The sequence below is a fragment of the Pelodiscus sinensis genome, chromosome 3 (assembly GCF_052426305.1).
Source record: "Pelodiscus sinensis isolate ZL-2025 chromosome 3, ASM5242630v1, whole genome shotgun sequence".
Lineage (NCBI taxonomy): Eukaryota > Metazoa > Chordata > Testudines > Trionychidae > Pelodiscus > Pelodiscus sinensis.
Window position 1 is genome coordinate 153,712,140 of NC_143054.1, and position 16,263 is coordinate 153,728,402.

Sequence of the window (16,263 nt, forward strand, 5' to 3'; positions counted from 1 at the left end):
CTGGGAGCCTCCGTATATAACACTGCTTTATTTTTTATTTTCTTGTCCACATACATGCAATTATAAATCAGCACTTAGAAAAAAAGTTTATCACTATCCCATCTCTGACTTAATACTCACTATATTCAACATGTGACAAGACTCAAAATACTTAGGTTGGCAAAAGAATGCTTATCAAGTACATAAAGCACTTCAGTGCGACCTTTGCTTCTTGCTTAACACCACTTGGCTAGAATACCAACTATTTACACAATTTTTATTCCTAGGCCCGAAGTGTTAGTATCTCAGCCATACCACACCTCTGAGCAATTTTCCCTTCCCTTACTTAAGGCTTGTCTACATGGGGAAACTAGCTGGATAACTAATAGCAAGTAAAATTATATCATTATAGCTAGGCTGGTATAATTCCCCTTATGGGCACTCTACTTTGGAATAAATTAGTGTTTCTACATGCATGTGGAGACATAATTATACTTCTATGCCTGTGCCATTATATATATATCACTTTAGTTTTGTTGGTCAATTTATCTAGGTTGACAAGCCTTCAGTCCAAGTGAATGCTAATTAATCATAGAATCATAGAATACTAGGAGTGGAAGGGACCTCGAGAGGTCAGAGTCCAGTCCGTCCCTCTCTTTTTAAAAAAAAATTTTCCACGATAAGAGACTATTTTATTCTCTTTGTTGAGACAAATAAGAAAAGGAAAAAGTTTATCATCCCTTAACACAATACAAAACTTTTTGATAGATTAGATAAAGATAAGGGGATAAAATCCTCAATATAAGCAAGCATACACATCCTTAAATTCAAAGGGCACAATTGAAATTGCAACATTATACTTCTACCAAACTAAGAACAAATGCACAAACCAGTACTGAAAAAAATTCAGAAAGATTAGTCTGCTGGAAAAGACATAAATTTCTATAATTTTACACTATCGTATTTCTAACAGCAATGACTTAAAACAGCATTTTACCACACATTAGCATGACAACCTAAAGTAATGTCCTGTCTTTAACAGGAAACATCACTAGGGTACCTGAGACAGAAAATTAAAATATTGTTTTGCCATTTCTTTGGGATTCCCAACAGACTTCATACCAGAAAACAAGTTTTAAAATAACTCATGCTAGCATACTCCTGTCTACTTTACAAGCTAAATAACTGTTACAATGTAAAAAACTATATTCTGTAGAGAAAAGTTGCAGATTTCAGGATCTCATTTGTATTGGCAAGCACGTCCTGCTCATTGCTAGGGAGGGGAAAACACACTGGAATTAGTCTTCTAATATCATTGCTTTAAGTGTTAAATAGGAACCCCTATCTTCTATATACTTTATTTCTCAACACCTATTAATACACGTATGATTACTTATGGACTGCGCCCAGACAAAGAAGAAAACTCATCTGACACGAACATGCTTACAAAATCAGTGAGAATTTAAAAATATATATATATATATATAAATATATATATATATATATATATATATATATAAATTCCCATTGTAAGTCAAGTTTTATTAATTTTATATGTTCCTTCAATTAATAAAGTATCCCCTCCTCCCGCCGGTGTTGTAGGATGAAAATTTCTGAGGCAGGCTATGATATTCTGTTAAGAACCCAATCTAAATTCAGACTCTGGGAATGGCACAAGCACATGGTTATTCCTCTTCCCCACCAGTCTAGCCCAGCATTTCCCAAACTATGGGCTGCGGCCGGGAAAAAAATAGCGGACCTCAGCATGGCTGCCGGGAGGGGAGCAGAGCAGGGCGGGCTGGGAGGAGGGAGGGAGGAACTGGCCACTGGGCAGCAGTGCTGGGGGCAGCAGGGCTGTCTCGGTGGAGATCAGGGCAGGCAGCCAAAGGAGGGCTGGGAGCGGCAGGGCTGTCCCATGGAGATCCAAGTGGGTGACAAAAGCAGGACCGGGAGTGGCGGGGCTCTCCTGCGGAGATCCAAGTGGGCAGTGAAAGCAGGGCTGGGGGAGTGGGGCTGTCCCATGGAGATCCTGGCATGTAGGTGGACGGGTGGTAGAAGCAGGGTTGGGGGCAGCGGTGCTGTCCTGCAGAGATTGGGGGTGGAGGGAGCGGGCAGCAGAAGCAGGGTTGGGGGCAGCGGGGCTGTCTCGCAGAGATGGGGGGGGGGGTCGGCAGACGGGCAGGCGGCAGAAGCAGGGTTGGGGGTAGCAGGGCTGTCCGGCAGCAGAGATCAGAGAGGGCAGGTGGCGGAACCAGGACTGCACAGGGAGAGGGGGAGCTGGCTGGGAGAGATCAGGAGGAGGAGGATGGGAGAATCAGCTGCTGGAAGCAGGGCTGGACGGGGTCAGCCGGGCTGGAGATTGGGAAGAGAAAGGGGGGAGGGGGGAGCGGGACTGAGCTGGGCACATGCAGACCCTGCAGACGAGTGAGTCTGGCTGGGGATTCCATTTTGCCCCCTCACCCCCACATACCCTCCCTGGAGTAGTTGCAAACTGCCTGGTAGGTAGACACACACAGACAGCATGAGCACATCTACCAGCCAGGCAGCTAAGGACTAATATACCTATACCTAATTAGAAAATACCAGGTATTTTATATGTCTGGTAATTTCGCAATTTCTTTCCCAGACAAAACCTTCAAATACCGGACTGTCCAGTACAAAACTGGACACCTGGCAACCGTACCCTTCCTTACACCCTCCCTCCTAGCCAGATACCCTACCCCAAATCTGCTCCTGCTCCCGCCTCCTGAAGTGCTCACGTGGCGCCGGGTCCCCCAAGCCCTGACCTAGGCTGGGTGGAGGATGCAGCCGGGTGAAACACTGAAAATTTATTCATTTTTCATTTTTTTTTTATATGCGTTTATATTTTTGGGCTGCAAAAGACAGTACTGAAAAAAACGGGTTCCAACTAAAGTGAAAAGTTTGGGAAACCCTGATCTAGCCAGCTTTCTGTCCATCTTACAGTCCATTTATCCAATCCATATTCCCTTAACTGGCTGGCAAGAATATTGTGGGAGACTGTATCAAAAGCTTTGCTAACTCAGGCACTGAGGGCTTTAGGAGGACCAGAAACAACTTATTTGAATATTCATCATTTCCTTATTGAATATGCAAATATGTTACCGGTCCTCCAAAAGCTCGTGAATGGATTTACTGGTCCCCGTGTCAAAAAGTTTGGGAACCCCTGGTCTAGCCCATCAACGGAAAGCCATCACCCAGGATGGGAGGCAGGACAAGACTTTAATCCCCAGATGAATCACAGACATTCCCAATGGACCACATCCTGCAGAGATATCTTCTTGAAGCTGACAAGACACACCACCACTTTACACTCAGTTGATCTGCTTTGTTTAAATACTTGTTTTACTGGAAAACACTGATGTCTGCTTTGTTTAAATCAGTGGTGCCCAAACTTTTCAGCATCACGCCACCCCTTTTTGATTTTGGAGAAACCCTTGCGCTCCCCCTCCCCAAAAGAAGCAGCAAAACTTGGGGTGGGATTGAAGGGGGGGCTGTGTGTGGGGCTGGGTCACTTTGCGCCACCCCTGGAATTTCTTCACACCCCCCAGTTTGGAAACCCATGGTTTAAATGGAAACACTATGTAACTTTATATTATTACTCTTAATAGCACCTATCCAGGGGTCCAGGACCTTACCCCCCTCATCACTTTGATCTGCCCATTGGGCATCTTATATAATTAGTTGTAAGCTATTGTTTGGCAGTGTTCACTGAGCTTAGCAAGTGACACTCCACCCAGCGCTGTTTGTGTAATAAACTCTCCTGCTTGCTTCACATACGGTGTCCAGATTCTGTTCCTTCAGGTGTATAAATCTTTTTATTTATACTAAGCCACCTATGACAGAACAGAAGGAAATCCACGCCACCGCAGTGGCCTCATCTATACAACAATTACAACAAAACTGTAACCTATCCATTTTACAATACCAAATACATTTGGTTTGGCATATGTAGGCCAGATCAACTCATATTAGAGACATTTCAGCATGTTTACTTAGCAGTTATATGATTATTTGGTCTTATCAAATCAAAGTCCATTGCTTCATGTTTAGAATACAAATCAAGTTATAAGTGAATTTCTCATCATGGTTTTTACCATAAAATACACAGCGTTCATGTCAAGATCACAGCGTTCATGTCAAGATTTTGCCTTTCTTGAAAACGCAAGAGGTACACAGACTTATTTTAACAATTCTCCCATTTCATAATTCATACAGAAGAGAAATCAGAGTAGAAACTAGAAAGTTTAAATTGCTTCTGTTTAGTTATCATGAGAAACCACTTTCAACATTCAGCAGTGTTTTTCCAGCAAGTTAAGGTATTTATTAGAATATCACTTTTTTCCTTTTTATTTTGTGCACACCTGACTGTCATTTTTACACTTGGCAGGTGGGAATTAATCCACTTAATAAAGAGATATCTGAAGGCTGGCCCAAAAGAAACATTTAGAAGTGTGTGTCTCTGGAACAGGTTGAAAAATTAACTTATTTATTTTCAAGGACACCACAGAATCTAAAAATTGTCAACAGCAAATACAGATTTCATTCAATCAGAAAAGATAAAGTTCAAGAATGTTAATTAGAACACAAGCTGATCTTCCCCAAAATATTTGTATTAAATAAGCCATACTTCGGTGTGACTAATATAATGCTGTAAAAACACTTACTGGCTGCAGGAAGTTGTTGTGACCAAAAAAAAAAAAAAAAAAAATCTTATCACAGGGATGCTATTGCTTCACTAACAATGTAGTTTACCCACAGCAACCCCACACATTTATCTAAAACAATGTTAATGGTGTTCGCTAAATGTTGATCCCTTTCCTCTCTATGCATGACCAGAAACAAACTATACTCTTTCCAAGATAAATAAAAGCAATTATTATACATGTCCATCACTGCAACTTCAAAATATTTTAACTACCATTACACTTTTTTTTTTTTTAAGGCAAGGCCTATTACATGAAATATGTTTGAAACCACTTGTTCAAGAACATGAGAACTGCCATTATTCTTTTCCAGAGATAAGTAGCGATGGAGTGAAACATAGGGGAACAGCAAAAACCTAAGGATCATGATACAGCTGGAATGTCAATGTCATTATCAGAATAATCGAAGAGCCAAAAAAATGTCCAATATGCAAGCTTTCCCTAAATCATAGCATCTACTGATAAGAAACCTGAAGCTTTTATCTACACTACAACAGCTTTTAGCAACAAAGGAAAGTGGGGAGGTGTAAACTCTGTGAGTGGACCACAAAGCATTGTTTACACTAGCACTTGCCAAGGCATGGCTCCATGGTAAGGAGAGGTGTCAAGCACCTGTGAACAATAAAAGCTTTGCTCCTCAATTGCTAGTAGTAGACAAAGCCTGAGAAACACACAAATTATGTCTACATTATTAACTTTTGTGCCCAAAAATTACCTTTTAGCAACTTTGGGGAGGGACACCCAATTTCAGCAACAAAACACTTAGAGGAAGACAGACTTTTTTCTTTTCCCCTCCCTTTATGGTCCACATAGAGCAAGTGTAGACTATTTGTTTTGTGGACAAACCTGACTTCCGCCAGTATCCCACAATGCCTGCCCTGATGGTTCTGCTAAGCATTTTGATCTCTGCTGCCCTGCAGGCATGCATCCCTCCCCTTTCAAAGCTCTGGGAAGTACCTGACACTTGAGTGAGCTGCTCTGTTTGATTAGAATGCTCCTGTTCTGCCCTACACTAGGAACACAGACTGCTGCTGCAGGAGAAAGGGGGCAGCCTATTGTACTGCTTTGACATTCCTCAGCACAGAGAGCCCATAGAGCTACTCAAGATGGGCTCTCAGCAACTAAGGATGCTGTGGGAGAACCTGGAGGGAATTCCAAGATTTGTAGGGATCAGCACTGTCTTCACACCACACTGCACTATGGGTATGGATGCATGCCCATAGTGCATTGGGGCAATATCATGGACAGCATGAGCAATGTGGCCATGATCTGTCCATAGAGGGAGCAAGTGTGAACACCCTCTGGCGATTTTTGTTTTGTTGATATTTGGGTGTTTACCAAGTTTTGTTGACAAAAATTATGTCGTGTAGCTATAACCATAGAGACTGAGCAGGGGACTACTCCAGGTTGGCCAAGCCGCAAGTAGAGGGTGATACTTACAGGATAACCGGTTAACCCTTTACATCACTAGTAGGTAATGTTTTTTACTGGATCAATTTTGTCAGTCAAAGAAGCAAGCTTTCCAGCTGTTTGCTCAAAAGCGTGTTACTTTTGCCAACATAAATTGGTGCAATAAAAAGAATTACCTCACCCATCTCATCTCTCTAATTTTTTGAGACCAAGACAGCTAAAACAACACTGCAAACAACGTTGCTGCCAACTGGTTGTTTGTCCCTCACCTGCCTATCCCCATCTGATCTTTCCGGTGCAGGTGAAATACTTTCAATGCTCTGTGGCTTGCTTGCCTTTCCTCCCACTTCAATTTTCTCCTCCACTCATAAATATACCAATTTTCCCTTTCTTTCCTTTTCTATTTAGTCAATTTCCCCTTACTCTACTTCTAAAATACAAATAAAATAAATTTGGAACTATAACATTAGAACAATCATGTGGGAACACATTATTGCTACCCTTTTCTTTTCTGCCTGTTGTTTGCACCCACTTGTCAGTCTTGTTTTGGACAAAACTTAAGATCTTCAAAGTGGAGATTATGTCTTGATGTGAGCTTGCTAAGCAGCCACCACAAAGGGATAGGGTCTTCAGGTTACACACAATATGAACAAGTTTGAGATAATGGATTTTTATTAGCAAGAATACATGTATCTTATGGGAATTGGTCCAAAAGCAGCCCACTGTTCATCCTTAAAGTAACAGGTGACTGAGTGGTGAAAGATCCCTTATGCCAAGTATGCCAATAGTTCAATCCTTCAATCCCTTTTAGAAGAAGGATACCAAACAAATTTGGTTGTAACCAGCAGCCACTGTCCGATGTTCAAAGGGGGAGGGGGTTTCAGAAAAGAGAATAGAAATGCTTAGTAATGGAGAGGAGACGTGAGTATAGTTTGGGGAGAAGAAGGGGGCGTTGATCCCCCTAATGACAAGCCTGGGGCAGGCAGGGAATTCCCTCTCCCCCTCCGCACGCACCGCCCCGTCGTCCTGACTAGAGCTGTCCCCCTACACATCAAATAAGACCTCGGCAGCGACGTTTTACGTAAAACAGCTGGCACCATTGGATTTGGGGGCACGTGGATATGAGCCCCTAGGAGGAGTCACTCGTGGCAGGAATGGGGTAGCGATGCCCTGGGCACACGCCACTCCTCGGCCTCCCTTCCCCCCCCAGTTCTCCCCCACGCACTCCTGCCTCGGCACCGCGCCTCCTCCCTCCCCGGCCATGCTTCTGCCTTCAAACCACGCCGCCCCCGCCCCTCCCAGCCCGGCCTCACCAGCTCTTTCTCGCCGCCTGAGCTCGGGTCGGGTTGGGCTCAGCGACCCGGAACATGAACGCGGCGCCTCCCCCGGCCGCTCCCCGGGGAGGCTGATGCCGCTTCGCAGAGATTCGGGGAGGCGGCCGAGGCCGGGCGAGCGGGAAGGGGTATCAGGATCGCTCCTCGCCCGCGTCTCACTACCCCATGATGGGAGCCCGGAAGCGGCTGCGGCACCGGCAGGAAATAGGGTCCGACCATCTCCCCGTCTCCCTAGCCTGCGCTCAGCTGCCGAGACGCGAGCGTGGATGGGAGGACCCATCGCTGCGGAGGGGGTTCGGTCTCCCCAGTACTCCAGAGTTTTCCGCCTCGCCGTTCATTCCCCCAGGGCCGGGCGGCCAGTAGGGAACAATTACCTCCCCCTCCCTGAGCCATGGTACGGTCTGGTTGCCATGGTGACGGCCTGTACACGATCAGGGCAGGGGGAATATGGCCACTTTGGCCAGGCTGCAAGCGAGGCTGACCGGCCAGAGGGAGGAATATTTCCATAGGAACAGGTAACGGGCCGCCAGGGGCCTGCACGGGTCTCGCTGTGGGGAGGAGCACTGACAAGGCCAGGCCACTGCGCTGGGACGGGACACAGGTTCTCCAAAGGATGGAGGCCCCAAAAGTCACCGTGGATGGTGCGTCTCGAGGTCACCACGCTGCACCAGCACAGTGTTGCATGGTGCGGTCTCGTTGTGTGAGGTCACCAGTGCTTCCTATGTATATCCCCCCATTGCCTCAGGTGGAAGCAGGCCTCTCTGATGGCGTGCACAGGGACAGAGTTAATGGGGGTCTGCGTCCCAAAGCACGGACAGTTATTCTGCCATGTGAAAATGTTGCCAGGCATATCAAATATATATTACCACACTGCGCCAAAGCGAATCATACCACAACATCTTGAGGATGAATGAAAATCCCATTGTGGCAGAGCAAAATGCCATTCTTCTGGGGCAAAACTTTTTGGTGACTTAGTGTTTTAGGAGCTCAGAAGGTGATTCTCTGGGCAAGCCCAGAAAGCCAAAAGCAATAGTAATTTTGTTTATTACATTTTGGTCGATTTTATGGTAATAGGATTTTTAAAATCGTAAATTTCTTTATATCAGCTATTTAAATTATAGGGATCCTGACCCCCAAAAAGTTGTGGGAAGGGGTTGTAAGGTCAGTGTGTGTAGTGGGAGGAGGTGCAGTACTGCTACTCTTACCTCTGTGCGGCTGGTGGTGTCCCCACTGCCTTCAGAGCTGGTCAGTTGAAGTGTTACAGCTGCTGACCAGGAGCTCAGCTCTGAAGGCAGAGCCACTGCCAGTAGCAGTACAGAAGTAAGGATGGCAATGCCACCCCTTACAACTGCACTACTTCTGGAGTGGTGCTGCCTTCACAGCTGGATGCTTGGCCAACAGCCATCATTCTTTGGCTTCCCAACTCTGAAGCAAAGTAATAAGAGCTGTAATGCTGTGATTCCCCTAAAACAACCTTGTGAACCTTCCTTTTGATTCAGAGAGATGCAGTTCTCCCCCAGTGAAATCTGTATAGTACAGGGTAAAACCAGATGTCACAGAGGGAAAGCAGATTGAACAGTCCATGACACATTTTTCATGGCTGTAATTTTTGTAGGGTCCTACTCTTTAAGACTCTCTGTTAAGGTCTTTGCACTTGCCCCCCTTCTCTACAGCTACCTTTTACGTAGACTTCCTCATACAACTTCTACCATTATCAACTCTCAAACCTACCTGTATCTTTCGGATTCTCTGATTGTTCTTATCTCATATCTTCTATCTTCAGCTGCCTCACCACATCTCTTCCTGGATGAATTGCCTCCACCAGAAATTGAAAACTGGTTCCTTATCTTTTCTCCCCAACTTCTTCATTACTGTTGGCAATTCTGTTTGACTCTGTGTTTTTCAAGAATGCAACATCATCCTACTTTTATACTCTTTTCTTCCCTTCCTCCTCGCACTGCATACATTGATGCTATCTCTGAATTCTACCATTCTGCTCATCTTCAAAATTCATCATGGTTTTCCCATTCCTACTGTGAAAACTTTAGTATTGATAACAAACTAATAATAATATCATGTTAATCTCACTGAACATTTCCCAAACAATACTTGAATATTTGAAATGGTCGGGCTGAGATGTGTAAAATGACAAATTAGTTGCCCATCAAGTTGTCTAATTCTACCTCTTCTTACAGAATCACCTGCCTTTGAAAGTGTTTCAGCAAGAACTGGATTTTCAATAGTTATAGTAGATACTTTTAATTAAGATGATGATGAGCTCCTAGCCTTTTTCCCCCCACTGCACGCTGCTTCTGTGTAGCTTTGGTAACACATTTAGGGTATTTCTACACTGCAAGCCATTATTTCAAAATAATGTTGAAATGGAGGACTTCTTACTCCAACTCCTATAACCCTCATTTTATGAGGAGTAAGGGAAATCGAAGAAAGAATGTTCTTTGGTCTGACCCAGACCTTTGGTCTGACCCAGTATGGCCATTCTTATGTTTTTCTACTCCCTGAGGGTAAGTCTACACTACAGAGAACGATAGATCTTCCTGGTTTCAAATTAGCGGGTCTAGTTAAGACAGCTAATTCAAACTGAGAGGGACACTCCAGTTGATACCTGTAGCCCTGCTTCCATGAGGAGTAAGGGAAGTCGAAGGGAGAGTGTGCTCCCCTCTACTTCCTGTAGTGTGGACTAAGAATGATAAGTATCTTATAATTAACTAATTGAATAGTGGTGGGGGGAAGCAATTAGTTGACTATTCTGTCAACTAGTCCGTAACATCCCTAGTATGGACAGCGCCAAAAGTCGAGTTAAGCTACTCTGTTGATATAGTTGCGTATCTTAATTTGACTTTTGCCCTGCTGTGTAGATGTACTCTTAGAGCCTGATGCAACCTTATTGTAATCAATGAGTCTTTGTATTGATTTTAGTGGGCTTTGGATCAGGCCCTTACTTTTTTGTAATTAATTCAGTTAGTACTCATTGTGATAATAATGATCATAGTGAATTTATCTGATATTCATGTTGATGTCATATTTTATGCACTATTATAGGATTTCTGTTGTAATTCAGCACTAATTTATACACTGTTAAAATAAAGTGTTATCCACATTTTTCATTTAGTGCATAAGAAATCTAGAAGTTCGTACCATATTGGCATTGGTATTCTATATCACATGTACCAGGGAACTTCATTTCTCATTAAAAAAAAGCACATAACATTAGCTCCTCTAATACTGCTTTGGTTTACCCGAACATTTCTTTGTAATGTTTTCCTTAAAAAACCCCAAAACATTAGGACACATCTGGAATTGATCAACTGGGACATTGATTAATTTTTTTACATAACATTTTTCTAGCCTTACTTCTTCACCCTCGTGACTTCTGGTCTCCTATGTGACTTTATGTTCCCCTCCCAAAAATGTTAACAAAAGATGCATGCTCAGAATGCAAAATAACTTAATTTTTTCTTATGAATTTATAATTAGATAGTTTTATATTGTTTATAATTAAATCCTTAAAATATAGCTGAGCCATTATACTGTTCTCCTTACAGAACTGAGGCCTTAATTATCTGTATACAGTAATTCCTCATTTAACACTATAGATGTGTTTCTGAAAATGTTAGTGCTAAGTGAAAACGTACTATGGGGGGGGGGTGTCAATTTTTCCCATTAAAAATAATGGAAAAGGTGGAGGTTGCATTTCAAGTGGTGGTGGCAAAGTCAATTTTTTGTTGGTGCTGGGTCATCAATGTCAGCATTAGATTTCTAGCAACACAAGATAACTAACAACACAAGTCACCGCAGTTTGTTGATACATGAAGATAAACACATGAGTGAGCGGAGGAGCGATGTGAGCACGTGAGCATCCGCTCATGCGTCTTACCACTATTTTCACCAACTCATATCGCCGCACGAAATAGTCCGCCACTTGATTGTTTTCGTGTTATTTCGGGGACGGTCGTGTTATTAAAAAACGTTCGCTAAAAAAATTGTGCTAGTGCGAAAACATGTTAAGCGGGCACATGTTAAATGAGTAATTACTGTACTGTCTAATAATCATGGGATCATAGAATCATAGAACCATAGAGCTGGAAGAGACCCCAGAAGGTCATCAAGTCCAGCCCCCCACTCTAGGCAGGATATTTTGTCTTTCATCATTCCTAAGATTGGTGATATGTTGTTAAGCTAAGGGGGAGAAAAAGATTAGAAATAATATAAATTGTCCCATTAAGAAGAAATGTATATACAAATCTCTAAGATTTATTGTTTTGATGTTAAACTAAACTACTGAGAAAACCAATCACAAAAAGATTATTTTGAAAAATATTTTCAGAACTGTAGATGAATACAGAAAAGTAGAACACAATGCTGCTGTACAAATCCAGAGCTGGTTTCGAGGATGCAGAGTCCGAGCATACATCAGGTATTATGGGTTTTTTTCTATTTTAACCTTTAGTTTCAGTCACTCATAATTTTCTAAAACTCTCAGTGTACTTCACTTGCTCTTTCTCTGAAAGCTAATGTTTCTGTAAAATGATTATTCTGTTTTTGAATAGCATAAAATACATACATTACCATTAAAAAAAAATTCTTATGATTTTTTTAAAAATTGTACCGCTAAAATGGCTGGCATCCAAAAGTTGCCAAATTGTATGGAAATAGCAGGGACTTTTTAGAACAGTCTTTCAGTATTCTAGAGATATTTGAGTTTGACTTGAAAAAATAGCATATTGTGCATTAAAAGTGCCTTTTGTACAAACTTTTCTTCCTCAGTTTTGGTATATTCTGTAAAAAGAATTGCATGATGTAATCTACTGGATAAGGCACAACCTATGACTTAGGAGACCAGGGTTCTATCACTGGATCTGGCAGGCTAGATATTGTTATGATCATTTGAGAAATTGCATTGATCACGTAATTAAAAACTGTGGCCCCGATTCTGCCAAATCTTACAAACTTGTGAACAATGTTTAAATTAATCATTGTATGACAATAATGAAAAGAGGTCAGACGACACTCAATATAGTTGTTATGAGGCATCAAACTTATTATTAGAAGCCTGAGGCTACTTGATAGATAAAAGTGCACATAGCTCCATTATCATGCAGTATCTACCCAGAGACATATGCCAGCCTCCTTCTTTTTCCATAGAAAAAGGTTCACCAGCCAAACCATTTCTAGGAAAATTGCATTCCCCCCCCCCCGGAATGAGGGTGAAGATGGGGTATAAGAAAGGGGGATTGTCAGTCTTATGAGTACCATGTCAGTCCTGTCTGCCCTGTGAGTCATAAAACCCCCTCCCCTTGTTCTGATCCTTTAACAAACACCTCCTTTGTAAGTCCTTTAGCAAGCCATTTATCTGGTCACTGTATCCCTTTCCTATGGGGTTCCTGCACTGGACAATGACCTGTTACTTACATAATGAGTTGCAACATCTTAGCCTAATTCCCTTCCCTACTCACTATAACAAAAGCCCTTCTTGAACCCCCAGGAAGATAGGTGAAATAAAATCCAGGCTACCTAGGCCACGGTTTCCCAACCTATGGGTCGGGACCCAAATATGGGTCTTCATTACATTTCAAAAGGGTTGCCAAGTGTCTCCCCAAGTGACTCTGCTCGCCCTCCTTCCCCTGGTTTTGAATTGCCTTGGGTCACCAAGTCTTCCTGAACTGTCAAAATGGGTCCCCAACTGGAAAAGGTTAGAAATTGCTGACCTAGGCCAATGTGGTGGTGAGGGAAAAAAATCCTTCTCTGCCCCCCCTAGAAATGAGCGACTAGCGTGATGCCTATGGCAGTCCTGACCATACCTCGTAGTTTGCCAACTCAGGAGGAAGGGAGGAAGAGTGCTGCTTTGCTTGTTGTGGGAGAAAAGGGTTTCTCTTGCAAAGGGTGATCCTGGCAATTCCCCAGACCTTCTGGTCCCTGGGTATGAGTAAGCATTGCCACACTGGCCCATTCCCTCTTTTTGCAGAAGCTACTAAGTCCCTGACCCAAACCATGCTGAAAAAGCGTTAGTCCCTCTTGGCATGCCAGACAATGCCCCCACTTAAGGACCAATGCACTCACATGCATAAATATTTGCAGGATTTGGAACCATGTAATGCACACACCTAAGCTGGGTGGGAATTTTTTTTCCCCTTGGAGAAATATCATTAAATCAATTTTTTTTTGGTCAAACTTTCTAGAATCCCCAAACTGAAAAGTTTAGAATTTTCTCAATTTTCAACATTTTCCCATTTGACCAAAAGAAGTTTGGAACCATTCAGAAGTAACTATTTTCCATGAATTGTTTATCCAGTCACATAAAACCCATTCTTAAATCTATTTTGTAATGCTTAATGATGAATAACTTTTATAAGACTAAATTTAAGTAAGTTTGATGCAAATCACCTTTTTGGAATAAGTATAGAAAAATATAGCATTGTCTAAAATATTGGTAAAATCTTCCAGTTGTTACTGATAGATACATTAGTCTTTAAATGTAATAATTTTTAATCAAAATATTTTGTTTTAGGTACCTCAACAAAATGATGATTATTATACAGAAATGGTGGAGAGGCTATCAAGGAAGAAAACACTTCAGAAAAATGGTGGAGGTAAGAAATGGATTTTTTTAATTGCTATAAACATTTTATCACTCAAATGTTGTTCATTAACTTGCCTCCAGTTCTAGTAAAAAAGTTGAGAGTTTAGACCTCGATCCTGCATACATTGAGGCATATGCCTAACTACTGTAACTAACTCCATTGATTTCAATGTGACTGTTCATGGTAGTAGTAAAGTTGAGCATATGCTTCAGCTCAGCAATGAACTCTGCACTTACAAAAGTCTGCCTCTGTTGGCTTTGGGTTGAAAATACTCTTTTTCTGGCAGTATTCTTAATTCTGAAAAAAATAGGATAAGTCAATTTCTCTATATATCACTATTTTGTGTTTTAGCGGTTTAAATTTCTTACTTAATGAACCTTGAAATATTTGAGGTTTTGCCTTGAGGCACACAGCAGATCACAGCCAATCTAATTCCCTTGATGGACTTGAAGAAAGAAATGTATGATAGTACACTAGTTTAAACCTCTGTTAAGAGGCTTAGAAAATTTAAAAAAGATAATTTGCTTAAACATACAATGATAAGATTTTTAATCAGTAGTTTACACCACTAATTTACCAATTAATGCTAATATTTTCTATTCCAGTACTTTTTAATTTGTTCTTCATTGATTCTTGACTAATTTTATTGACGCGAAAATATTTTCAATATAGATAAAAATACAAAGCAAAAAATGTAGAGTACTAAATAATAATAGTTCAAATTCTGTTGATCTGTTCCCCACAGACTGACAAATTGGTTGGTCAGATTTAGTGCATAATGTAATAATCTATGAGCCATCTTTAGAGGTCTTGTTTTTCAAGGTACTTCCTATTTTACTGCTGTTTGTTTGTGCAGAGTGGAGAACTACACGGTTTCAGAATTCTCCTCTGAAAAGTGACTCTGCCCTGGTGTACACTAGGGAATTATTTCAAAATAATCCTCCTTATTTTGAAATAATAAGCAGAGCATCCACACTACCAAGCCCGTTATTTTGAAATAACAGGCTGGTTATTTTGGAATCGTACTCCTGCTTTCCTCAGTGAATAGCGCTTATTTCAAAATTGTTATTTTGAAATATTATTTCAAAATTATTATTTTGAAATATTATTTCAAAGTAATTACTCCCCAGTGCTTCCAGAGGCTCTAAGTCGAGGTAGTGTGTCTACAATAACGAGGAATGTCTTGGGCTAATTTCCAGGCTCCCCCGGAGTGGGGACACACTATTTCGATTTTGTTATTTCAGGAGTTGTTATTTCAAATTTAGTTATTTCAAAATAATTTCCTAGTGTAGACATTCCCTATGTGTGCTTATTGGGACATACCCAGTAAATGGTCACCTCCTGGTAAATGTTCTAAATAGAAAAAAGAAAAGGATTAGACTTAGCTCAAAAACATATACAGGCAGTCCCCAACTTACGAATTGGTTACGTTCCGAACACCTAGTCATAACTCGATTTGGTCATAAGTCGGAAATACCCTTATACACACTGCCTGCGCTGTTCGAAAAACTTGACGTACATGGTTCTCAACTCAAAAATATTATAATGGGATTAATGGGAGATTGGTCGTAAGTACAGATGGTTATAAGTCAGTGTGTTTGTAAGTTGGGGAGTGGCTGTACAGTAAAATTCAGAACATGTCAGTTCAGCATGACAGTCATTATTCAGGATCAAGGATCATCAATCTCTGTTTCTGGCATGTGATTACAGACTTATTTTGAGGGCTTTAGTGAGACAGAGGTGGCATGTAGGCCTTACATTGGCCCTCTGCACTGGGGTCACTTTTTGTCACGTTTTATTCAGCTCACCAGATCTACACAGGCAGATATCTCTGGGCATTCAGATATTCAAATGCCAATCTTTTGGTAGATAATAATCAGTTTTTGGTTAAAATAGTAGTGGTATCATCTGACGTTCCGTCACTTATTTTGTTTTATTTGTGAGAGGTGTACTGAGAGCAGTGACACAGACTGACAAAATTTCAGATCTAGAGCTCTCAAATGGGGATAGAGGGAACACATAATCATTTTCCTGGTAGGGATGTGGAGGAGGAACATGTGAGGACACCGAGGAATTGCAAAACTATTCTTCACATTGAGGTGCCTAGCACTATTGCGTTGCCTTTGAGACTGTTTGGGTATGTCTACACTACAGAGTTAATTCGAAATAACAGTCGCTATTTTGAAATAACTTTGAAATAGTGGAGCCCTTAGTTTG

At 41.6% G+C, this 16,263-nt stretch overlaps 2 protein-coding genes across 3 annotated transcripts in view; one reads left to right on the forward strand and one right to left on the reverse strand.

Moving 5' to 3' along the window:
* GPATCH2 (G-patch domain containing 2) overlaps positions 1–7,641 on the reverse strand; it is a 182,469-nt gene extending 174,828 nt beyond the window's left edge. For both annotated transcript variants that reach the window (XM_006137344.5, XM_075925203.2), the window contains exon 1: positions 7,427–7,641. In XM_006137344.5, coding sequence (XP_006137406.2) covers positions 7,427–7,482 — 56 coding nt within the window. In that variant the 5' untranslated portion in view covers positions 7,483–7,641. The remainder of the gene's footprint in view (positions 1–7,426) is intronic.
* The window catches only part of SPATA17 (spermatogenesis associated 17), a 239,796-nt gene continuing 231,161 nt past the window's right edge, over positions 7,629–16,263 (forward strand). The window contains exons 1-3 of the mRNA XM_006137342.5: positions 7,629–7,962; positions 11,793–11,882; positions 13,974–14,055. Of these exons, the coding sequence (XP_006137404.3) occupies positions 7,895–7,962; positions 11,793–11,882; positions 13,974–14,055 (240 nt within the window). The 5' untranslated portion in view covers positions 7,629–7,894. The remainder of the gene's footprint in view (positions 7,963–11,792; positions 11,883–13,973; positions 14,056–16,263) is intronic.